The following is a 25,929-nucleotide window of genomic DNA, read 5'->3' on the forward strand; positions in this document are numbered from 1 at the left end:
ATATTCAAGTTGATAAGTGTATAAAAATATTGCCCCTTTTAACTCTCAAACTACAGAAGCTTAAGAGATCACAGAAATAGCGTTAGAGTACAAACAAAGCTCTTAAATTCTATTACAGAGCAATTTGATTACACACAACTAAACCATTGAAAAGATTCAAGTAAACATTCTTTTAATACATGCCTCAATATCAACTGAAATATTCTAAAGACACTCTTTTCAACATGCTGAAAATATTTTTGTTAAAAATTCGAAAATAAATACACCCCCTGCATTAGGAAAATTACATCAAAGTTTTTAATCCAAACTACAATGCATTTGATTTGAAAACATATAGTATTCAACCCATCCAGCTCATTCCTTCCAGACTACATACGATATTCCCTATCAGATTAATTGCCATTCATCTCACTGCTGTTTCTGGATCTTGTTGTGCACAAAAAGGATGCCGTATTTGCCTACATAAGTCATTGCACTTCAAAAAGAGGCTCATTGCAAGAGAAGTGCTTTGAGATGTTTGACAGACGTGTTAAGGTGCTATATAAAAGCAAGTCGCTTTTTGTCTTTATGATGAATTCTACTCAACCAACTCAATCTTCAAAATCCAACTTCTGAAAGAAAAACAAAGACAGAAGAAAGGCAGCTGACTAAGACCTACGTTATTGGATTTGTCAAAGAAATTGAATCAAGTTTTAATCCTGAGCAATTCTACAAATAAAATTTCTATACGCTCAAAACATTTCTGTACATTCTCAAAGAAATGCAAACCCAATAATACAAATTTTACATGAAGGTTTTTTTATTCCATCAAATGCAGCCTTCTGTTTGACTGTTATTATTCTTATCCTCTCATATAACTATGCATAACACTTTCAGATGATGATTAAAGTGAAGATCAAACACCATTATGTTTTTCAAAATATTAACTTGTTTTAACATTTAGCATTAAACATTTAATGTTTAATAAATTGCAGCACTATTTATCCTTCTGACCTTGAAATGAGACACTGCATGTAGAATTACATTCTTTGAAGTTAGACTGAAGAATGTAATTTCTAAAGGAGCTTTTGTCTTCCACCTCTGAACCCAAGAGAATAAATTTAATCAGTAATGAGAGTTGGCATGATATTTCAAATTACAAGGTCTTCACAAAAAAAAGTCAAAATTAATTTCAATGTTTAGGAGTAAATGTAAAGAGAACAAGGCATGTTATGCTAATCCAATTCATACGGTTAACAAAAGCTAATATACGGATGTCTCTCCATGGACACCAAATCCAAAAAAAAAGCCTGGATCACAAAAAAATTGGAACAGTAAAAACTTAACAGTTTGCATCAATGGAAATTCTTCAAAGTCATGATATGAAGCTTAGAGAAACTTCCACCTTTGGGCTCTGGATTTGAATCAATGCTCATCAAGTGAAATTGCAGCATTTTATAGTTACGAGACTTAACCCAAATCTTCACTGATCTGAATCCCAAGCCCAAAACTAACTACTAACTAATTAAAAGATTCACTTATACTTGCAATGAAATTTGGTAGAATCATAGATCTTTTAAAGACTGGATAATTGTTCCACTTTGCCAATACTTGCTCCCTGAAAAATATATTCTATTTATTGCTAGATTTCTCTACCACATGTTAACACTTCACTATGTCAAATACTTATGCACTTGGGTTTTTCAAGAAATTATTAATTATGCTTCCATCATTTTGGTGATGTTTTGAAGTAGCTTATGTACTTTGCAAAGAGGCATGAAGTTTTCAATCACACTTATTTGTACTTTGTCTTATTTAAAAGCTGGATTCTGAGCCTTCAACATTCAAAGCCATTCTATTCCCGGTATACATACCCTCACCCTGCAAAAACACTTTGTTATGAAAATTTCACAAGTCTTTGCGTCCTACAGTTTTGATTATTCTTAAACAAGTAACTCAAGTTTGCAACAAAACATTAATTGATACAAACTAGAAAGTCTACAAAAATATTTTGTAAAAAACACATTAAAAACTTTGATCTCGCACCAAAATGTAACCAGCATCCAAAATGATTACCTATATCTTTTTTTCCTGGAACGTGATCGAGAATGAGATCTTGATCGAGAGCTGGATCGAGATTGAGATCTTGATCTCGATGAATGAGATCGGGAGTTAGATCGAACCATTCTGATGTTCAAATTTTACTTTGAAAAAAGTGCAGAACCTGAGGAAGAGAAAAGTCTTATATTTTATAGGTTACCTTAAAAACGAGCTTAGCATTACAGAGCTATACTTAAAATAACCCTATTAAACAGTGTATACTTCACACTCACACTTAATTGTACTTTCAGATTAACATTTTCACAGCAGTAAACTATCATTTGCTAATGTGCGCCTCACGTTTTGCTTTCTTCACCCAAGTTTCTTTTTTTAGCAGTTTTATTTGAACAAAAGGAAGGAGAATGCACTTCCATCTAGAGGCAGAGGTTAATGAGTTTCATATTCCATGTTATGTAACATATGCAACATGGAATATAACAGTGCAGTACAGGCCCTTCGGTCCTCAATGTTGCACCACCCTGTAAAAATAACGTGTAGTCCACCTAACCTACACTATTCCATCCTCGTCCATATGTCTATCCGATGACCATTTAAGTGCCCGTAAAGTTGGCGAATCTACAACTGCTGCAGGCAACGCGTTCCATGCCACTACCATGGAGTACAGAAACTACCTCTGACATCTGCTCTATATCTATCACTTTGGCTAACAATTTGGCTACAATGAGAACGAGGCTGCCACTTGCCTATTCTCTAGTGAAGTACATGGAATATTCAAGTTGTTCACTCATCTTTTCTTTTACAATTCAAACAACATCCATGATCAAAAGTAAGGTCTGCACAGTTACTGATGGCTTTCTATAGTGACCAACAGATATCAATAGTGGGAAACTTAACTGCTAAAGGGCCTAGCTTAGATGGTTGAGATATTTTTTCCATCCAGTGATGTTTCCTCTCCTTTCCTAAGGATAATCTCACTGAAAAAAGTACTGCCAGCATCACATGAAAAGCAATCTCTCCCCAGCTGATATAGTCTGAGACAATTCCAAGGACCTAGTAAGTACATTCTAGAAAAGTTGCAGCTCTGTGAGGAAGAAAGGTTGATTGAAGTGGCATCATCAGCAGAAAGCAGCCTTTCAAGCACTTAGCTCCGGTTTCCATATTTGTTACAATGCCAGGAGCAGGAGTTTGAGAAAAGTTATAGCAAAAACATCATCCTTCAAGATCTATTGAGTAAAGCCATTGAAGGAGATTCTTACACTACAACAGAATAAATATGGGCCAGACAAGAATACTACACTTCAATGGTTTCCAGTAACAAATGTTTTGTGACTAGGCTGTTAAGTTGAAACGCTGTTTTAGCTTATCTAGTCATTTAGACAACATAGCCAAAGATCCCAGAATTTAACTGCTGCTTGATCAAGCAACATTGCAGATTACACAAGCTGATCAACATCAGGTTGCAACTCTGAAACACCTACCATTTTCAAACAATATTATTTTGCACCATTAAACATAATAGTTGGAGTACAATGCCTGTGTATGCTGCCATTGTGATTAGATTCTTTGGTACATCAAATTTCCTGGACATAATTTACAGAAAGAACAAATGCCTGGAGACTATTTCGGACTGTCACAAAGATAGCATGGCAACTAATTTCAGAGTCAACCTGCCTGATTTAATTTTTTTTTAATCTAACCTATTTTTCCTCAACCTGCTCAGAGATGTTATTACACAATTCTGAAGCATGTGGGAACTAAACCCAAGCATCCCAGTCCAGGATTAAGACACTACTACTGCACTGCATGGAGGGCCCCTTACCTCAAATTTAAACAATGTATGGCAATTAACTGTTAAAACAGCATTATTGAGTGCATTCACCATGGTAATACCTTGGCCAATGAAAGTTCACTTGCCAACCAATCAGCACTCTCCACTCATGCAATATAAATGTCAGTTTTCCCCTTTGAATTGTTTTTCTTGCAAATTGCACTGATGACTGCAGCACTTGAAACTTCAACAAAATGTGCTTTTTTAGGCAATACGCCATTTTGGTAACCGCTAATAAATATTTGTTGTACCCCAGTTTCAGTGAGACAAAGATCAAATTCAAGATATCGACAACGCAGTTCAACTTACAATTAAGCTATTTAGTGTATATTTAAGTTGTTCTAGTGCAGCTACAATACTGGTATCCACCTGACAGTGTCAAAAATTACCAAAGAGGGTCAGTGGACGATAGCAGGAAAATCCAGGCTAGTAAATTAGTGCCCATTGTTAAGTCAAGTAATGGAAGTGGTCGTCAACTTCTAAGTTTGAGTTCCACTGGGCTACTTAGTTTCTGCCCTCATTATAGACAAAAAAAACTGAATTCCACAGGGGAGATGAAAGTGACTGCTGTTGACATCAAAGCCATATTTCTCAACATAGTATCAAAGGCCTCTGGTAAAACGAGAGTAAGAATCGAGGGGTTCAAGTCATGCCTAGAGAAAAAGATGGTTTTCATTGTTGAAGATGAAGGACAGTCAGCTCAGAACCATCTTCTGCTGCTTCAGCAATAACCTTCCCTTTATTAGGAGGTCAGACGTGGAGATATTTGCTGATGATTGGGTAATGGTCAGCACCACCCACAACTCATCAGATACTTAATCAGCCTATGTCTAAATGCAGCAGGAACTAGACAATATCCAGGTTTGGGCTGATGAGTGGCAAGTAACATTCATGTGATCGTCACCCTTGAAATTCAATTGTATTACCATTATTGTATTTCCCTACCTGCAAAATCCTGGAGGTTACCATTAACAAGAAACTGAGCTGGACTAGCCATATAATGTGGCTTCAAAGCAATTCAGAAGCTGGGCTTCTGCTGCATGTAAGATCTCCATTCTCTCCAAAGCCTGCTCACCATCTGCAAAGCAAAATCAGGAGTGTGATGGAATACTTCCCATGTGCCTGGTTGAATGCAGCTCCAACAACACTAAAGAAGTTTGATGCCATCCAGGACAAAGTGGCCCACTTGATTAACACTACATGCAAAAAACATCCATTTTGTCCACCACAGTAGACTGCACCATCTGCAATATGCACTGTGGAAATTCAAGAATGCTTCTGAGGCAGGATCTTCCAAATACATGACCACTACTATCTAGAAGGCAGGACCACCACCACCTAAAGGTTTCACTCTGAGTCACTCATCAACCTGACTTGGAAATATAGTGCCATTCCTTCAGTGTCTTAGGTTAAAATCCTAGGAATTCCCTCCCTCAAAAGTATCCTGAGTCACCTACAACAAATGGAATGCAGCAGTTCAAGGTGGCAGCTCTTTACCACCTGCTCTAGGGCAAATACACACAGGCAATAAATGGTGGCCCACAGAGTGATGCCCAAAAGTGTCTTTAAAGAAAAGCAGGTGTCAGAGCTCAACCATCTCACCTTATTGATAATTTAAATTTTAATGTTAATAAAACATTTCATGGTACTTGAGGTGAAGGAAGGAATGGAATGTGTACCTTCATTAGGATAACTGATAGCCAATTGAAGGTTTGTTCAAAAATCTGGCTCTACAAATACAGAAGAAAAGCAATAGAGGCTAACTATAGAATTCTAGAGAACAGGCCAAGATGGCTGATAACTCTGCTTTCAACTGTGATGCACAGAAACCAAACTCAGAAGACTGAAAAACACAAAGGAATGCAAGGTTGGTTGAGGGTGTTAATTTGGATAGGCTGTAAATTAGGAGGTTTTTTGGGAGCTTTCCATTGGCTTGGTGGTGGTGTCCCTACCCTGGACAGAGAAATACAGGTTCAAGTCCCACCTGCTCCAGGTGTGAAAAACATCTCTGAACAAGTTGATCAGAAAAATAGGTTCTACATTCAATGCAGCATTAGACAGAAATCCATTATAGATTAAGATGAACTGAGCTTAACAAATTGGGTTCTTCTTAAATTGGCATTGAATAAATTGTATCTAAAAGGCAAAAAGCATGGACAAGGTCAGTGACAGTTTGTTCAAGGCCACTGTAGTGAATTCATTCAATATTATCTTGCATTCAAATTAGAGATTAGACCTTCGCTTTATTTTAAGATAATGTGTGTTCCCAGAGTATTCTTCTGTACACTGCGACTGGCTACAATTGCTCCATTACACTTAGTTTTAGCATAATAGAAACCTGCACTAACCAGAAGCATTATCTGAACTAAAAGTAAGGAAATATGCAAAAGTAGAACTTCATTTTTATGAAGGCTTTTGCAACATTAATTCTTTCATATTATTATTTCAAACTAATTATTTATGCTTTACAACTAGATATTCAAAGATTTGGCAAAGAAAATTCAATAAATAAAAAAGAAGCCAATAGTTAGCACAAATATGCTCCTCTGTACCAAAATGATATAGTCACGAGTTTTTCCAGCACAGAAAAAGGCCCTTCAGTCCACCATATCAATGCCAATCATCGAGAATCTATCTATTATAACCTTATTTTTCCAGCATTTGGCCCATAGCTTTGTATGCAATGGCATTTCAAGTGTTCATCTAAATACTATTTCATTGTCTTGATTGTTCCTGCTCTTCTAGGCAATGAGTTCCAGATGGCTAATCAAACCCTGGGCAAAAAAAAAATTTGTTTTCCTCGAAACCTCACACCCGTGATCTTAAAATTGTGCCCCCTGATTATTGATCTCTCTACTAAAGAAAAAAGTTTCTTCCCATCAATACCACTCATAACTTTGCATAAATCAAATCAGGTCCTCACCTTCAGCCTGCTCTGAGGAAAACAACCCCAGCCTACTTAATCACTCTTAGCTAAACCATTCAAACCCAGGTGACATTCTCTGCATCCTCTCCAACGCAATCACCAGTATTCAGTCACAGTACTCCAGCTTGGCATAACTATTGTATGTACATCATAACTTCCTTGCTCTTGCATTCAATGACTTTACTAATTGCTTTAAGTATCTAATCTACTTATGGCTTCAAGGATCTATGGACATGCACTCCAAGGCCCTCTGATCCTCTGTTCTACCTAGGGTCTTAGTATTCAACATGAACCCCTTATTTTGGTAGTATTCCCAAAATCATTACCTCACACTTTTCAGGATTAAATTCCATTTAACAGTGTTCAGCCCACCAATATCTGCAGTTCTTTAGTCGAAGATTTTCCTCCTCACTACTTATCATACCACCAAAAAAAGTTGTCATTTATTTCAAATAACTCTGATCTACTATAACCATTTGTACTTAATTAGGCTATTGGAATCCAAGTTGAACAAGGTTTAGCTCACAGTAAGCAGCAGGGGTCACATATGTAGAAATCGCAGTAGTAAGATGTGTCTAATTTTCCCGAGAGCCTATTCCATTTTATTTTGAGGTCAGAATTTGGGAATTTTGTTGCAAGAGACTTATGCCCTCACTCACGATAAGCATGTCCACCATCTACAAAGCACAAGTTAGGAAAGTGATAAAATACTCTCCATTTACAGGATAAGTCCAACAAAATTCAAAATGCTCAATATCATCCAGGACAAAACTATGCTTCTAATTGGCAACCCATCCACAAATTTAAAACATTCACTCTCTCCAGTACTGGCACACTGTGACAACAACATGCATAGTCTAAAAAGTACATTGCAGGAATGTGCTGATGGCCTTTCTCAGCATCTTCTAAACCCATGGCCTCTAAGCAGGCACATGGAATACCATCAAGCTGCAAGCTCCCCTCCAAATCACACAACGTTAAGAACTATAATCACCATTCCTTCACTGTCACTGAGCCAAAATGCTCAAACTATGGGTACATATGCGGTTTTTGGACTACAAAGGATAATGATATGACTCAGTACCACACCTTCTCAAGGGCAAATAGGAGGTTGGGCAAGAAATGCTGTATGTGCCAGGGATGATCACACTCTATGAACGAATAACAAACAGGCAAGGTTTTAAATTTGCAATGTTTAGAATTCTAAATTCGTCGCAGGTGCAACAACATTGAAAGTGAACTAACATTCAAATTGGGCATTGTATAATAAATACTATGAAATACTAGGTAAATTACATACTAAATAAACAAGCTAAAAAGTGTTCATTAAAATTTAAGAGTAGAATTATAAATTTAAGTATAATAATTTCTCATGGCAAGTCACAGACAAATTAACAAAGTGTACGGCTCCAATTTAGCAAAACCAAAAGAAAATTATTGCACAAAAATGGTTGATAAAATCTGTTTTTTTTGGCTTTCCAAATTTGGCAGAAGGTGACTTAATTATTCTACTGTAAACTAATTAAAAACCCAACTGTAATACCCTGAAAACAAGGGTAGGACTAGTCCCAATCCTCTCACCGTGGTACTCTGAATCATAATTCAAGAAGTTTCTGCAGCATTTTGATTCCTCCAGTGATTTAAAATTGATAAAATTTATCTTTGCATATAATTCTGAACAGGCAGATAAAATTAAAGCTGTCAGCTGGAACAGTACTACAAAAATGAAATTGTTTATGCTTAAGCTCCATATTGTCCAGCAGCAATGGTACATTCATTCTCCTATTCTATTTTGGTTTAACCTTGAATGATTCATGTTAAATAGCCTTTAACAGGATAAGTCTGACATACATTGAATGAAGCTTTTTACAACTACTTGAATACATACTTGATTGTTCTCTTACTTAAAGACTGAACAGTCTGAATGGTCAATTACTTGAGAAGTTACTTTTACAACACACAAAATACTCTATTAGAGTTTGAAGAATCTAGTTGTTTTGTTTAAAATCTTTTCCCAAAGATTTACTTCTGTAAAAGGAGATAAATTCTGTAATTAATCTAAGAGCTGGAATAACTAGAATTATCTTCAAACTTCTAGCTGGTTGAGCAGTTCATATGTCAGTCATCATTTCCAGTTCACAATATTTCATAGTTATATTTTACTTCCATTTCAGATTTAAGAAACAATGCTCAGAAGAGAACAGATCGCCTTGTCCTGTTTGGATGTTCTAAACTGTACCTAAACCTAAATTAGAAAGAAAGAAACCAGTTACCCCATCTCCAAATAAGTACCTTCTCCAAACTGTCGTCTTTACATTAGCCAACAGTACACTTAAGAAGTGGGACACTCGGCTCAGTAAACCACTTCTGCTGCCTTCAATTGACACAGCGGCTTTTGCAAAGTATTTATGCATCAGTGACTATTTGAATGAGTTAAATAAGCCAATCAGGAGCATGATGCGTGGAGGCCTCATCAGATTCAAGTTCAGGATGTGCAAGTCAGCTTAAAGAGTATCCTTTTTATTTGCAAACAATGTTTCAATTTACTAAGATGGAGTAGAATGAACTGTGACAGTCAAGTTAAAGCACATTCCATTCGGATGGTAAAATAACTTTTCATGCAGTTTTTCAATTTTACTGGAATTACATCCAGATTTTTGTGAGATCCATTAATCTTAATGGGCCTCACTGGTTTCAAATAAAATAGCACATTTTTTGCAGCTTCTGTTACAAGTTTAATTATTAAGTCTGTGCCAGTTAAAAACAAGCACCCAACTATTCTAATCTTATTTTCTAGCAACTGACCATGCATAGCCTTGTATGCATTGATATCACAAGTACACATTTAAATACTTAAATGTTATGAGTTTCTGAATCTAATATCATTTCAGGCAGTGAGTTCCAGATTCCTGTCCATCTTCCGAGTGAAATAGTTTCTCCACATAACCCCTCTAAACCTTCTGCCCCTTCCCTTAAAACCATGCCAAAACTAATGCTCTATTGAACACTCAATGAGAAATATGACTGAATATTCAAAATTTACAAATTGAAATCGTTCTTTTATTAACTATTTCACAAAATAAAAATCTTTATGTCTTTCTTGTTGAAATCATTTTGAAAGGGCCCTTCTGTAGAAAGCATCTAATTCACAGAAAAGACAAAACTAGGGCACATTCGCAGAATGGAAGAGACTGCATACCTAAGAGTTTCCAGTATACAGCCCCAAGCTGTATTTGAAAGATGCTTGCAAACATGACATGAAAGGCCAAATGATTCATTTTGCACGTAGAAGTCACAAGCCACCAAGGAAAATAGTTACATCACCTAATGGACTGTATGCATCACATGACAGTGACAACTGCAGCTTGGCAACTGGTGCCAATACTGAAAACAACAAACTGATAGCCACTTTGTAAGAAGCATTTGATTGCATAACCTGCTTCCCTCCTATTGGTCTCTTAACTGCCATCAGCAAAAGTGCATGATATGAAACTACCCTGCCACATATTCATCAACTGACCTAGACTAGGAAGAACAGGTCTACTGCTGAGTCTAGTATTTCATATGAAAAATACTTAGTCGAATGTGTACACCTCGAGACAAGCAGCTTTATCACTAGAGGAGGGGGTTAAATATAACCTCCAGAATATTATTAAATTGAAAAGAATGCATTTACAAGGATGTGCCCAGGATTGGAGGGTTTGAGTTATAAAGGAGTGGCTGGATAGGTTGGGACCTTTTTCACTTGAGCATAGGAGGTAGAGGTTTACAAGGTCATGAACGGCATAGATAAGATGAATAGCAAAGGCCAGAAGGTCCCTTGGGTAGGGCAGTCCAAAACTAGAGGGCATAATTTTAAAGGTGATGTGAGAAAGATTTAAAAGGGAGCAGAGAGGCACCTTTTCATGTAGAGGGTAGTTCATACGTGGAATGATCTGCCAGAAGAAGTGGTAAATGCAGGTACAATTACAATATTTAAAAGACATTTGGAAAGAACATTTCCTATTTATGTATTAGAGGGATATGGGTCAAACAGGCAAATGGGATTAATTTAGTTTGGGAAACCTGATTGGCATGGACAAATTGGACTGAAGGGTCAGTTTCTGTGCTGTATGACTGACTCTGTGGCTAATTGGGCTTTAAAATTAAATGAGGATGTAATCAATTTAAAAAATGATTATCAAAATTAACATATGTATAATAAAGGATGTTGTATGTACCCTGAACCCAATAGCTTTTGAATAAAATTCAACATTTTGAAATACAGTATTTGGAGTTGAAAAGTGCAGAGCACATCAGCCAATAAAGGATTCGTCTCTGGTTTGATGTATTCTGAAATGGCTGCCGAGCCTAAACCGTGATCCACAGGCACTACTCCATACAGGGCTGGTGTGGTTGAGAGGTCAGGCAGATGAAGTGTTTGTAGATTTGTGCATTCTCTCAGACATCAAGACACATTAATGACAGAGTTCCTTGATGTATCCAGTGCCTTCCCAATGAACTATCTTCATTTTGATCGATGACAAAACAAGAACTCCCTTTAGTTAGCAAGGTCTCTTGCGAACTAATGCTTTGAGGACATCCCTAGAAGATTTCCACTGTCCTACTGGGAATCATCTGCCATGACAAAGTTCCAAGCAGAACAATTTCTTCGCGGTTTAGCATCAGGCACATGAACATTACGCAAGTTGACCCGGGAGAGGACACTGCAGTTTGTCTGCCTATGGAGGATCTTGTAAAGACTGTCCTAATGGTACCTCACCACTGCTTTGAGCTGCCTTCATTTGTCCAAGTCTTCAAGATATATAGGAACCATATGGTACCCAATACTGGGTAAATGCTCCACATACTTTCCAGAATCTTGCCATTTTGGGGGGTAGTTGGTGTTGTGTTAACAGTACTGATTAGAAAGAAACCTTAGTTTTTCAGGTACTTAGTGAAAGGCCCATCTTTCTCACATGCTTGAACAGTGACCTGGAGCTTAATTTGAGCAAACACACTCACAGGTGTTATCTACATACTGAAGATAAATGGCTCACGTTGGGATGATTTTGGTTTGAGATGGAAAGCTTACATAGCTTCTTGTCTGTTCCATACATTGTCTCCTTGCATGACAGTTGTTTGCTGAAGGTGAGGGGCACTACTGCAGTGAAAACAAATGGAGAAGAGGGTTGATGTAACGACATACAGAGTGTTACGTAACTCAGTCATCACTGATATAAAGTTAAAAATCACAACACCAGGTTATAGTCCAACAGGTTTAATTGGAAGCACTAGCTTTCATGGCGATGCTCCTTCATCAGGTGGTTGTGGAGTACACAACTGTAAGACACAGAATTTATAGCAAAAGTGTCTTACAATCATACTCCACAACCACGTGATGAAGGAGCATCTCTCTGAAAGCTAGTGCTTCCAATTAAACCTGTTGGACTATAACCTGTTGTTGTGAGATTTTTAACTTTGTACACCCCAGTCCAACACCAACATCTCTAAATCATCACTGATATCTAGTCAGTAGCGGTTCCATCAGTGAGGATTATAGATTACACGTCATCATGGAGTAGAGAGGATGATGACAAATTTCTCAGCACAGCTAAAATTTGAGGAAGATATTCCATTACCCTAATAGTGAACAGAGTCAAAGGCTTCATGAGATGGAGAGCACCATGAACAGTGGTTGATGCTGTTCCCTTCTTCTTTCCTCAATTCACCACATGAAGACTATGGCTGAAGTGCCTCTTGATGGGTGAAAAACCACATTGCAACTCAGAATGGAGCTCTTTGGTCACTGGGAAGAGGAAATTGAGGATATTTGTAACAATCTTCCCTGTGACAAGCTGCAAGGAGTTTCCACTGTAGGTATCATTCATAACATTGCCACCCTTCTTGAATATAATCACAACATAGCATCTCTGAAATCCCAAGACATCTATTCTTCTTCCAAGATAATTGATATAAGATTGTGCAACCACCCTAGAAATCCACATGCACAGTGTTTCAAAATTTGAGCAGGGATCTCATCGGCTCTGGGGACTGAATGTTCAGCCAAATTACTCTCAACTTCATTCCAGACTAGGGTTGCATTAAGACTGGTATTCCAAAATACCGCCACAGACGACTGAGATTTTGGGTGTCGGCTGGGGCAATCAACCAGGATTCCACTTCTGACCATCCTTTAATGCTTATGTTCTACCCACATGTAGATGAATGCAAGCAGGATTAGACTTGACAACAATTTATTCCTGATGAAGGGCTTTTGCCCGAAACGTCGATTTCGCTGCTCGTTGGATGCTGCCTGAACTGCTGTGCTCTTCCAGCACCACTAATCCAGTATTTGCTTTCCAGCATCTGTAGTCATTGTTTTTACCTCAACAATTTACAATTGAAAGGCCTGCTCCAGTTACCTAAGAGATTAACACAACTAGCAGCAACTTGGACAAATGTCAAACACATCTGTGGAATAACACCCCAATAAAATGAAGCTCAACAAAAATTAATGACTGGCCACAGGTCAAGTGCGGGAGTACAATTTTATCTTGACATAAATACTGTCACAAACTATCTCAACCTCAAAACCAGCAAAATATAATTTATCATTCACTTAATATCTACCACCATTCAATGTAAAACTTCACAAATTCTTTCAAATTTTGGAATTCTAGCTTATTTTTATAGAAACCTTACAGTGTGGAATCACACCATTTGGTCCTTGCATTAAATTTCTGTGCAGAAAATACTCATTTGGACAGGTTCTAAGATTTCATCCACCAGTTATGAACTGTTGTTTGATATTATCAGGAAGATTGCTGAGGATGTTGACTCACAGTGAAGTAGGCTAGACCTGCCTCTGTCTTTTAACCAGAAGATAATTAGACCTGTTTTGTCTTCGCCATGACGGGCCCAGAGTTATGTTTTTTTCTCTTGGTTGGTCTTCCTTTATTCTGGTAACCTGCAGCGCATAATTCCTATTGGTCTAGGAAATAATGATGACAACTTCCTCCCTACAGAATGTTGCTTGTGTTTCCATGGTGCTGTAGACCAGTGTTTTCACCACATTATACATCATTCCAGCAGATAAACATCTCACAGTAAGCAAATTATATAGATACTCAAGAAAACTCTCAACCATCCTGCTTTTCACCTTCCTTTTTGACCATGAAACATACAAATAGATAACTTAGTCACTAACATACTGGACAAAACTAACTTGGTAAGATTCAATGCAATCAAGAGAAGAACAGAAAATAAAAAGTGGTAATAAAAACTGTAATTAAAATATTAAGTATGAAGTATCAAAATTGCAATACATCATATTGCAGCACAGCCTCCAGATGAAGGTAATACAAGTCACAAATTATAATTTTTTTTAGTTTTAAAAATATCCAAAACGGGAAACAAGATACACTGTAATAGAAGTAGTCCCTCCCCACTTCTTGCACAAGTTTTTTTAAAGATGGATCTAAAAGGTGAGGTAGGATCTTTCGATGATTAACTGATCTGTTACCAGCTCACGGCTGCCAGGTCACGAGAAAGGATATTAGCTATGAGTGCCAATGGTCAGAATCATACATTTCAAAAATCATATTTACTGCAGATTGATCGAATTTACACCGTTAAATATAATGTTTTCAGTTCCAAAGTGAACACGAGGCAGTCACGACTAACTAATAAAACTCTATAGATTTCCCTAAAGAGATATACAATCTGGACATTTTAATTATTGACGATGCAATTAAGCGCTGATCTGTGGAAGAACAGATAGATGAAAGCTGGTTCTCTGGAACACAATAAAAGAGTAGATGGTTGATGATCCGTTCCTAACCTGACACCAAACCCAAAGTGTAGGCCTTCGCAAATGAAAGTAAAATGGAAATTACAGCCAACTCTCCCACAGCTGGTTGTTGAGAAAATGCTCCGGTTTATTGGGCATGAGAAATAATTTCATGCAACAAGCGACTTATGGGATCTTCGGAGCATTTGATTTTGCTCCACCCGAACGTGCGGCGAAGGTACTAACCCCGATATTTATTTATTGTTATTTTAAGAAGCTGAAGCCCGGGGAGGGGGGGGGGAGCCATTTTGAACCTTTTGCGCCACACGACACCGACCCCGGGAAAGTGAGGAGCCTCTCCTTTACAATCCGCCCTCATTCACCAGCTCACTCCCCCGCCCCTCCACATCTCTCCAGCTGCTTTCCTGGGATGGACCCCTGCTCTGCTCGCCTACCTGAGACGAGAAACCTGCCGATCCGAGAGTCATCACACCCCGCCGGCCTCCATCTTGTCTTTTGCGTGATTAGGGTCAAAGGTCGGCTCTTCTCCTTCGCCGGCAACTGTCCGACCCGCTGTAAGTCCGGGCTCGGACCACGCGGGGGCGATGATGAGCTGGGTACGCTGTTAACCAGGTTTTCTCCCTCCAACCACACGGGGCGCTGTCCCGGGCGTTTCTAGACACTCCCCAGTCCTGCCACTGGTGGCGCTGCGCCCCTAACATTTCAATTGAGATGAAAAGCCGAGGAGTTCAGCCACTGTTTCCAAAATGGGATGCACTGCTCCCAATAGGGAAAAACATAAAACAAAGAGTTAGGAAACACTCTCTCAGTTTTAGATATTAAAGCAGAAAGTACTGAAGAATCTCAGCAAGTCTGGCTGCGTGTGTGGCGAGAGAGACAACGTTTCCCTTGATGAAGTTTGGAAAATGATGGTTTTATGCTGTTGTTAAAGTAGGGGAGGGATGCAGGAGCAAGTGGAACAGATAGTGAGGTGCTCAGAGCAAAAAACAAATAAAGAGCTAATAGAAGAAAAGGTATCGATGCAGAATAGGTGCTAATAACACAAAGTAAGTCAGCTAGTTGAGAGCACATTTATGACAAGGTATGAGATGGGTTGCGTCTAATTAAATGGAACTGTGTGTTTAGTGTTGTAGGTTGTAAAGTGCCCAAACAGAAAGGGAGGTGCTGTTCCTGCAGCATGTGCTGAGCTTTGTTGAGTACAGTGCTCAGCACTATTAGCACAGTGCCAGGGACCTGGGTTTGATTCCAGCCTCAGATGACTGTGTGGAATTTGCACATTCTCCCTGTGCCAGTGTGTTTTCCTCCGGATTCTCTGGTTTCCTCCCACAGTCCAAAGACGTGCAGATAACGTGGATTGGCCATGGGAAATGCAGGGTCCAAGGGATGGATCTGGGTGGGATTCTCTTTGGATGGGTCGTGTGGACTTAATGGGCCATATGGTCTGCTTCCGCACTGTAGAGATTCTAGGACCACTGTAGCAGACTTAAGACAGAAATGTTAGCCATGAGAGGTGTGTTGAACTGTCAAGTGACTGAAAGACTACAAATTCAACTGTGCAGGTCATGTATTTTAGGTACCAAAAAAAGAGAAAGAACTGCAGATCCTGAAAATAAGAAACAAAAACAAATTGCTGGAAGATCAGTTCTAAAGAGGGATCACTGAACCTGAAATGTAATCTCTGCTTTCTCTCCAGAGACAAGAGTGTGGTACTGGGAAAGCACAGCAGGTCAGGCAGCATCCGAGGAACAGAAAAATCGACGTTTTGGGCAAAAGCCCTTCATCAGTAATGAGGCTGGGAGCTTCGGGGGTGGAAGATAAATGGGACGGGGGGAGCTGGGGGCAAGGGGCAAGGTAGCTGGGAGTGCAATAAGTGGATGGAGGTGGGGGAAAAGGTAATAGGTTGGAGGGGAGGGCGGAGCGGATAGGTGGGAAGGATGATTGGCAGATGGGACGGGTCATGAGCTAGAAGGTTGGAACTGGGATAAGGTGGGGGGAGGGGAAATTAGGAAACTGATGAAATCCACATTGATGCCATGGGGTTGGAGGGTCCCAAGGCAGAAGATGAGGCATTCTTCCTCCAGGCGATGGAGGAGGCCCAAGACCTGCATGTCCTCGGCAGAGTGGGAGGCGGAGTTCAAGTGTTCAGCCACGGGGTGGTGAGGTTGATTGGTGTGAGTGTGCGGGAGATGTTCTCTGAAGCACTCTGCGAGTAGGCATCCTGTCTCTCCAATGTGATGGAGACAGCATCAGGAGCAACAGATACAGTAAGTGACGTGTGGAAGTGCAGGTGAACCTTTGGATGTGGAAGACTACTTTGGGGCCTTAGGTGGAGGTGATGGGGGAGGTGTGGGTGCAGGTTTTGGAATTCCAGCGGTGGCAGGGGAAGGTGCCCGGAGGGGAGGGTGGGTTGTTAGGGGGCGTGGACCTGATGAGGTAGTCACAGAGGAAATGATCTTTTCAGAAAGCAGATAGGGGTGGGAAGGGAAATATATGTCTAGTGGTCGGGTCCGTTTGTAGGTGACGGAAATGGCGGCGGATGATGCGATATGTACAGAGGCCAGTGGGGTGGAAGGTGAGGATCAAGGGGATTCTGTCCTTGTTGCGGTTAGAGGGCTGGGGTAGTAGCATTCTCTCCAGAGATACTACCAGACCTGCTGAGTTTTTCCAGCACTTTCTGTTTTTGTTTCTTTCAGGTACCAAATGGCTTCCTCAGTCTATAATACAGTGAACTTAGCCAGGAGGTCCAAGTTCAAGTCCCACCTGCTCCATAAGTGTATCATAGCATAGCTCAATGGGTTGATTAAAAATGTGTCAAATAGAGTGCATGGGTAGTACATCCTTGTTATAAGTACTGATGAGCAAAAATCCATAAAACACAGCAGGGCTTGTTGCCTGAAACAGCTGTTTTGCATATGGAAATGAGATCTTTGCTTCAAATTTAGCTTTCAAGCAATCAGCGCAGTATGAACTCAGGAAAGATAGACTTAGAGTCATAGAGATGTACAGCACAGAAACAGACCCTTCAATCCAACTCATCCATGCCGACCAAATATCCTAACCTAATCTAGTCCCAGTGGCAGCACTTGGCCCATACTCCTGTAACCCTTCCTATTCATACACCCATCCAGATGCTTTTTAAATATTGTAAATGTACCAGCCTCCACTACTTCCTCTGGCAGCTCATTCTATACGCCTACTACCCTCTACATGAAGAAGTTGCCCCTTAGGTCCCTTTTAAATTTTTCCCCTCTTATATACAGCCTAACAGATGCTACTTGATAAAATCATTGCAGGCAGAAACCATTATGGCCAAGTGAGTAAGGGTGAATAGTTCTGTTTGTCTTCCTCAGCTGGTCACAATAAAAAACTTACATTCTTATCTTTTAAAATCTTAAATACTTAAATTATTTAAGTAATTCATACCAGATTTCTTTAAAATGTAGTTAACTACTTTTGTTCTGAGCAATAATGGTCCAATCAATAAGTTTTCCTTGAGTCAAAGAAAGGGAAAGTTTATTCACTGTTAAACCAAAAGAAAAAGCACATTGAATATGTGGCTTTTATGCAGTTACTGGGCGCAATCTCACAAAGGACACTACCCCAAGGAATTAGATTAGATTAGATTACTTAGTGTGGAAACAGGCCCTTCGGCCCAACAAGTCCACAACACCCCGCCGAAGCACAACCCACCCATACCCCTACATCTACCCCTTACCTACACTACGGGCAATTTAGGATGGTCAATTCACCTGACCTGCACATCTTTGGACTGTGGGAGGAAACCGGAGCACCCGGAGGAAACCCACGCAGACACGGGGAGAACGTGCAAACTCCACAAAGTCAGTTGCCTGAGGCGGGAATTGAACCAGGTCTCTGGCGCTGTGAGGCAGCAGTGCTAACCACTGTGCCTCCTGCAAAGATATACCAGAGCTGAGATGACTGAGCTCCAACAACCACAGCCATGTTGATTTGTGCTGGTTATGACTCCAAAACATAACACACAAGATATGAGTAGACCTTTCTGCTCATCATGTCAGGCAGCAAACAAGGAGTAGGATTCCTAATATCACATTGCTAATGAAGGCCCTATGCCCAAAACTCTGACTCTTCTGCTCCTCGGATGTTGCCCTACCTGCTGCGTTTTTCCAGTGTCACACTTTTCGACTCTGACTCTCCAGCATTTGTAGTCCTCACTTTCTCCCAACCTGTCCATCATACCTGGCTGTCATTCAATGAGATCATGGTTGATCTGATAATCCAAAACTGCATTTGCCTCCCTTTCCCATAACACTTGATCCCATTACTGATTTAAGTTTGTTTATCTTAATTTTGAATAAAGTTACTGAGCCAGTCTCTACAGCTTTCTGCAGTAAAAAAATTCCACAGATTGACCACCCTCTGAGAGAATAAATTCTTCTTTATCTCTGTTTTAAGTGAGCGACCACCTCATGCTGAGATTAAGCCCTCTGTTCCTACAAAGGGAAACAATCTCTCAGCCGCTATTCTGTGAAGTTCCCTTAACTATCCTATATGGTACAATAAGGTTGTCTCTCGTTCTTGTAAACTCCAATGCGTACAAGCCAAACCTATTCAATTTCTACCCATAAGAAAATCTCTCCATGCCTGAGATTAACCAACATTTAATTTCCCTTCCCTGTTACCTACTGGACTTGGATGCTGGTTTATTATGATTCCTGGTTGAGGACTCTCAAAGCCCTCTATACTGCAGCTTTCTCCAGACTGATACGAAAGCAGAAATTTTTCCCCTTCATTCCCATTCACTGGTTTTTCCAAAGCTCCTTGATGCCACACTCAGTCAATTGTGGCTTTGGTGTCAACAGCTGGCGCTCACCTTTCATCTGGAAATCAGCTCTTTTGTCCATATTTAGGCCATGTCTGTCATGAAGTCAAGAGCTCAGTGATCCTGGCAAAGTGCAAAATGAGTGTCTTGAACTGCTTACTGCTAAGCATATTCTGCTTGGTGTCAATATTGTTGACACCTTTCATCACTTTACTGATAGTAGACTGATGGAGTGTTCATTGGTCAGGTTGGAATTGTCCTGCTATAGCACATAACTCTGCAATTTTCCACATTGTTGAGTAAACGCCAGTTCTGTAACTATGCTGGAATGGCTTGGCACTGAACAGTTCCAGAGGACACATTTTTAATGCTATTGCCTAATTGTCGTCACGGCCCATACCCTTCACAATATTCTACGCCATCAAATATTTATTGATATCACGTGGAGTGAATTAAATCACCCAAAGACTGGCATCTGTGATGTTGAGGACTTCCAGAGGAGGATCAGATGCATCACCACTCAGTGTTTTTAGCTGAAGGTTGTTACAAATGCTTCAGTGTGTGCCAGACTCCCCCATCATTGAGGATGGCAATGTTTGTGGTGCCTCCTCCTCCAGTGAGTTGTTTAATTGTCCACCACCATCGACAATTGGGTATATCAGAATGTGTTGCTTGTGGAAGCACTTAGCTCTGTATATCACTTGCTACTTATGCTGTTTGGCATGCAAATGTTCTTGTAGTTTCACCAGGTTAGCACCTCATTTTTAAGAATGCCAGGTGCTGCTCCATGCTGTGCCCTCTGCACTCCTCATTCAAATGAGGTGATCCACTTGATGCTAATGGTAGAGTAGGGGTTACTCTGAATCATGAGGGTTTCCTCAATGCATCTATATTTACTCATGTCATAGACAGATACATCTATCCTAGTGAGGATGAAGTCAGTTTTGTTTTTTTTCCCCTCATGTTGGTTCCCTTACAACCTGGTGTAGACCCAGTCCAGCAGCTATGTCCTTTAGGATCTGACCAACCTGATCTGTAGTGCTACAGCTGTTGGTGATGGGCATTGAAACACTCCATCCCAGAGGACATTTTTTTGCCCTTGCCACTCTCAGTGCTTCCTACAAATGGTTTTCAATGTGAAGGAGTATTGTTTAATCAGCCACCATGGTGAGGTAGTGGATGTGGATGTGTCGTAATCAGCAATAGATTTCCTTGCCTACGTTGGACCTGATACATGAGACTTCATGGAGTTCGTGAAGTTGACAACTCTCAGGACAATTCCTTCTGGACATATATCAATGTGCCATCACCTATGCTCAGTCTCTCCTACTGGTGGACATAACCAGGGATACTGATGTTAATATGTGAGCCATTGTGTGTAAGGTATGATTCTGTGTGTATGACTTTGTCAGTCCATTACTTAACGAATTTGTGAGACAACTCCCCCAACTTGGCAACACCCCAGAGGTTGGCAAGGAGGAGTTTGCAGGGTTGAAAGGACTGAGTTTATTGTTGCTTTTCCAATGCTTCAGTCGGTGCATGGAAACACCCAGCTGGCAGTTCCAAATCTTTCTCACCTGGTCCCATGTTTAGAGTAGAGCTAAATCACATTGCCCCTGATGCCTGCAATGCAGATTTGATGCTATGAAAAGTGCTTTATTAATTTGAGTTCTCTCAGGCTTTTGCTTCACCTCCATTGGCCCCTAAAAGAGATGACTGAGCTGTTTGATTGAAAACTTTCTCCTTGTAGCAACAAGATGGTTTTAAGATCAACCAGTAGCTGTTTAAAAGCTTTAGGTGCTCTGTTTAAAAGCTTTAGATAATCTGTTCTGTTCCCAACACTGGATGTGCTTCATTTCATGAATGCCACTGTTTCTTATAAGGAACTGACCTTCCATTGTAATGTTTCAATGTGTTCGGCTAGCCATTCGACTAAGCAGTTTTCAGCTCAGGAGAGCAGTTGACTGCATCTATGAAATTCTGCTGATTAACTGGCAGCCACTTCAACAGTGGCAGGACTGGCACAGGCACATGCACATATCAGTTATATAATCGAGTCCTTATTCTGATGTACCTCTGCTATTGTAACACCAGTCGCAATGACATAAAACAGTTGTTTGACTAGACATACAAACAGTAAACTAATGATTGATTAAAGATTGCATTATACAGGGAACAACAGGAGGATTATTTATAAGCAATGATTTAAACACTGAAATTGGTTTGTCTTAGGAGCAGCTATAATGCTGTTTGGGTTGTTCTAAATTAAATACCAACCTCACCTTCTGCTGCGAGAACAGTTTATTGCATGAAATCATGGTGCTCATGGCCTGACACAATGTGAGAATATAACAGGATGAAATGCGGATTACCTGGAACTTTTAAGCCGCTGCTGATTTGCCTTTAAATAATCTGTCTGTTAAAAAGGAAAAATTGGAACAAAAGAAAAGACCCCAGTCTTTTTTTTAGGGCCGGGGGTGGGGAATCAAAAGTCAAAGAAGAGTAATGAGACAGTTTTTGGGAGCACTACAAAAACAGCATTAGGTAAACACGGAGAAAGAAAAGTACCAGAGCAAGTTATTACCTCACCGTTGTACCAAACATAGGTGAGAATTTTTTTAGCCCAAAAAGTTTACTAAAATAATACTGTTTACATTTTGTTTCATACTATGAGGCAATTTAACCTCCAAATTTAGAGTAACAACAGAAGGAAAATGCAAAGCATTTTGGCAAATGTTCAAGTCCTATCCAGATGTAAGAGCATGTTTGCGTTTCACCAGGCCATTGATGCCATGGTAACACATTTAGTCTATGACCTTTATGTGTGGCAAGCAATAAATTCTAATCGTTCCTCTAACAAAAGAGTACACATGTTCTGACTTTGTAAGGGGAGTATTTTAACTCCCTCCACCTGGGAAAAACAAAATGGAAGGAGCGTTTGTATGAAATTAGTACATTGTTTCCACCCTGTGGTTTCTTTTTATTAATGCTTCTATTTTCATAGATACTTGAGGAGACCACCTGATTCCACCACTGACATCCAAAGCTAGCTCAATAAAAGCAAAAGAAAATGCCTTAGTCTTATTGCTCTGAGGTCCGATAATAAGAAGTGGGTCCCACAACTGAAGTTTGGATTATTGCTGCCCTGGTGTCCTACAGGGAGCAGGAATTTTGAAAATTTCCTCAGCAGCACGCACTGGAGAGAATAGTAGTCCTGGTTCTAACTCATCAGCCACCCATAATGAACCCAAATTCTTCAGGAACTTGTGCACAAATTTGAATTTCAAAAGCATTTAGCAAATGCTGTTATGAGAAAATAAATTATCAATCAGAAGATTACCTCCTGCATCGACTCGATTGCTCACTGAGATAAATCCTGACATTTTATTCAACATTACTGTTGAACAACAAATAATTTTGCACCAAATATGATTTCATATTCAATTCCTAATCTTTTTCATTTTAGGATTCTAGAATGCTGAACTAGAAGACAAGATTGATCCGTTCGTTTTAAGGTCATTTACAGGTTTACACATTCTCAATTAAATGTCTATCACAGACTTTAATTCCAGTGAGAAAGTGGATTTGCTTGACAAATTAGCGCCTCCCTGTGCCGTTGTTATAGCCACTCCTCTTTATTATCAGAGAGGCACAAGTTGGCCTTTGTTTGCAGTGCAGATGTAAATTTAACCGTGAAAACATGGTGAGTGTGTTAAAGTAAAACAAATTAAACAGACTGTACTTTTGGAACATAGACATTAGTGCATTAAATGTTGGGGTCTTTGGTGTGTTTGTGTGCCTCTGATTCATAAATGTGTATATTAAATAGCAACTTTTTTTAAATCAAAATTCAAATTTATTAATTTGCAATGCATTCCAGACTCGATGAAGAAAACAACTTCGAACAACAAATCCTCTTATGCCTCTGGCTTTCCTAAAGCTTTATATCATTAACATTTGAGAACTCAGAGTTTCAGTCGTGTGGAAGAAAAAAATTGAATGATGGAGACGTTCTGTGACTCATGCAGCCGACACCTGAAGAATTTTATGGAACTGATACGGAAGGCCTCAGAAAACCTCTTGCAGAAAATAAAAGATTTTTTTGCGTCCATACAACACTGTTGCTGTCTGAAACTGAATAAACCTGAGTCAAAGAGGTTTTACAAACCAGTTCTTCAACAACATGAGAAAGAAGCTGCACGACAGTTTTTGCAGCATGTAGAAGGTAAGCTTGTGCCTACCATGCAACATTTCTTCAAAGCCAGTCATACTTGTTTTATTGTAGGCTTGACTTCCTACCTTGGATAATGGCTTGATTGTGGGTAGGGATTGTTTTAGTTATTTTCATGATTTTTTTTATAATATAAAGATTGCATTGCAGAAATTTCATTGAAGGCCTTGTAACTTTATAGTCTTTTCAATGATATTATTTTCTATTGTCATCATTAGTAGCACAATTTATGAATGTTATAAATATTCACTTTGCATAACTTAATGTCCTTAGAATGTTAATACAGTCTCAATAGGTTTAAAGTTACAGTTGCGTAACAAATTTTTGCCTAGAATTTACTTTAAATGGATGGCATTGTTTAAAAAACACCTGTAGACAAAAATAGTTAGTAGGTCACTGCTCCACTAACCAATGCTGAAACTATAGAATCATTTCTGTTAATAAATTTGTAAATGTATTTTTCTTAGAAAGTTAATGCTAGTCCATTTGATCAGGTTTATATTATTAGGATCATAAAATCCCTACAGCGCAGAAAGAGCACATTCAGCCCATCGTGTCTGCACTGACTGTCCAAACAAATCCCACTCAGACCCACCCCCAATCTCGTAACTTCACATTTAGCATGGCCAATCTACCTGACCTGCACATCTTTGGATTGTGGGAGGAAATCAGAGCACCCGGAGGAAACCCACGCAGACACGGGGAGAACATGCAAACTCCACAAAGTCACCTAACGCTGCAATTGAACCTGGGTCCCTGGTGCAGTGAGGCAGCAAGCAGTGCCAAGCTCTCATCCACTGTATCGCCCTGACTGATTCAGCCTTGATTAGTAGTATTCTTGTAATTCTGTAATGGGTTCAAATCCATTATAAGCATGTTGGATTAGAAATTGCTGCAAGAGTGAGTTTGCAGTGAATAACTTTAGTTACTCTTTATTACTCACCACATATATCATACTCTGTTTATCCCTCAAGTTGCTGGAGTGTTGGTTTTTAACAGTGTAGAATAAGGGAGCAATGTCATTACCTATTTGGGGCTTTGTGAATATTGTGCTCAGTGATCTATCACCTTGAACAGCAAAAAAAAGAAGCAAAATTTACTTTCTCTCAGACTAAGTATTGAAGTAGGTTTAAAAGTGGGAGAGGCTTCCATTCAGGGCTAGGCTACGTTTTCATGTCTAATTTCATTTTTCTCATTACATATTCATGTCTGCATAAAACACCAATTTTTATGAGCAAAGTCTGTTTCCGTACTGTAAAATTCCAGGACTCTAAATGGGCAGGATGTTCTGCTCCCCCTCCCACCCTCATCTTTTGGTGACCATATTTAAAAGACACTCAGTGTTTCACACTTTGCAACCCAGGAGCAACATTCACCCTCTGCTCCTCACTTCTGCCCACCTCTGGAGATGTCAGAGACCAGGTAAAGCAAATAGCACCACAGTTTAGCGATGACTCCTTAGGTTCACCTGAAGGTTGTCCAGGACAGAAGGGAACTTTTTTTCCCTATCGATAGCAACAAGGCTATCCTGGGTGATAAAGGCAGCCTGCACGGAGGTGGCTGCAGAAGTCAGAGCCCATGACCAGCTTAAGAGAACCTACTTCAGTGCCACTAAATAATGAATGATCTGCTACATTCTGCCAGAATGCAGCACTTTCTACTCAATGCTTCATGCTCCTATAAGTGTGAGTTGGCATTGCAAGAGGATAAGTTTGGGTGACAGGCATCTCCATCAGATGCCTCATGGGCGGCACGGTGGCACAGTGGTTAGCACTGCTGCCTCACAGCGCCAGAGACCCGGGTTCAATTCCCGCCTCAGGCGACCGACTGTGTGGAGTTTGCACGTTCTCCCCGTGTCTGTGTGGGTTTCCTCCGGGTGCTCCGGTTTCCTCCCACAGTCCAAAGACGTGCAGGTCAGGTGAATTGGCCATGCTAAAATTGCCCGTAGTGTTAGGTAAGGGGTAGATGTAGGGGTATGGGTGGATTGCGCTTCGGCGGGGCGGTGTGGACTTGTTGGGCCGAAGGGCCTGTTTCCACACTGTAAGTAATCTAATCTAATCTAATCTAATGTGTAGTCTTTATTTGCCATTTAATTGCAGCTACCATTATAGCACGACTGGCACCAGTGGGACTGCGTTTCACATCTGCTGGGGTTCACACTTAAAACTGAAGGACCTGTAACACTCAGTGGCTCACATACTGTCACATCACTGAACATTCATTAGATCTAGAAAAATAAGCAAATCTGATGGCTTTTTACCAAAGGCTTCATGGGAAAAAGATTCAACTACTAAAGGTGGCCTTTTGAATC

The 25,929-nt window shown here is 39.9% G+C and overlaps 2 protein-coding genes across 8 annotated transcripts in view; one reads left to right on the top strand and one right to left on the bottom strand.

The window, feature by feature from the left end:
• LOC140459760 (bcl-2-associated transcription factor 1-like) overlaps positions 1-15,140 on the bottom strand; it is a 71,280-nt gene extending 56,140 nt beyond the window's left edge. For 5 of the 6 annotated variants that reach the window (XM_072554307.1, XM_072554286.1, XM_072554300.1 and 2 more), the window contains exons 1-2: positions 15,021-15,140; positions 2,056-2,203 (exon numbers count right to left, since the gene is read on the bottom strand). In XM_072554307.1, the coding sequence (XP_072410408.1) occupies positions 2,056-2,165 (110 nt within the window). In that variant the 5' untranslated portion in view covers positions 2,166-2,203; positions 15,021-15,140. Of the gene's footprint in view, positions 1-2,055; positions 2,204-4,813; positions 4,947-15,020 lie in introns of all 6 variants that reach the window. The other variant, XM_072554276.1, reaches the window with a different exon arrangement.
• Positions 15,141-23,027: 7,887 nt separating this feature from the next.
• LOC140459793 (uncharacterized) overlaps positions 23,028-25,929 on the top strand; it is a 70,686-nt gene continuing 67,784 nt past the window's right edge. For both annotated transcript variants that reach the window (XM_072554318.1, XM_072554324.1), the window contains exons 1-2: positions 23,028-23,090; positions 23,268-23,612. In XM_072554318.1, the coding sequence (XP_072410419.1) occupies positions 23,387-23,612 (226 nt within the window). In that variant the 5' untranslated portion in view covers positions 23,028-23,090; positions 23,268-23,386. The remainder of the gene's footprint in view (positions 23,091-23,267; positions 23,613-25,929) is intronic.

Source organism: Chiloscyllium punctatum, chromosome 3 (assembly GCF_047496795.1).
Source record: "Chiloscyllium punctatum isolate Juve2018m chromosome 3, sChiPun1.3, whole genome shotgun sequence".
NCBI classification, from domain to species: domain Eukaryota; kingdom Metazoa; phylum Chordata; class Chondrichthyes; order Orectolobiformes; family Hemiscylliidae; genus Chiloscyllium; species Chiloscyllium punctatum.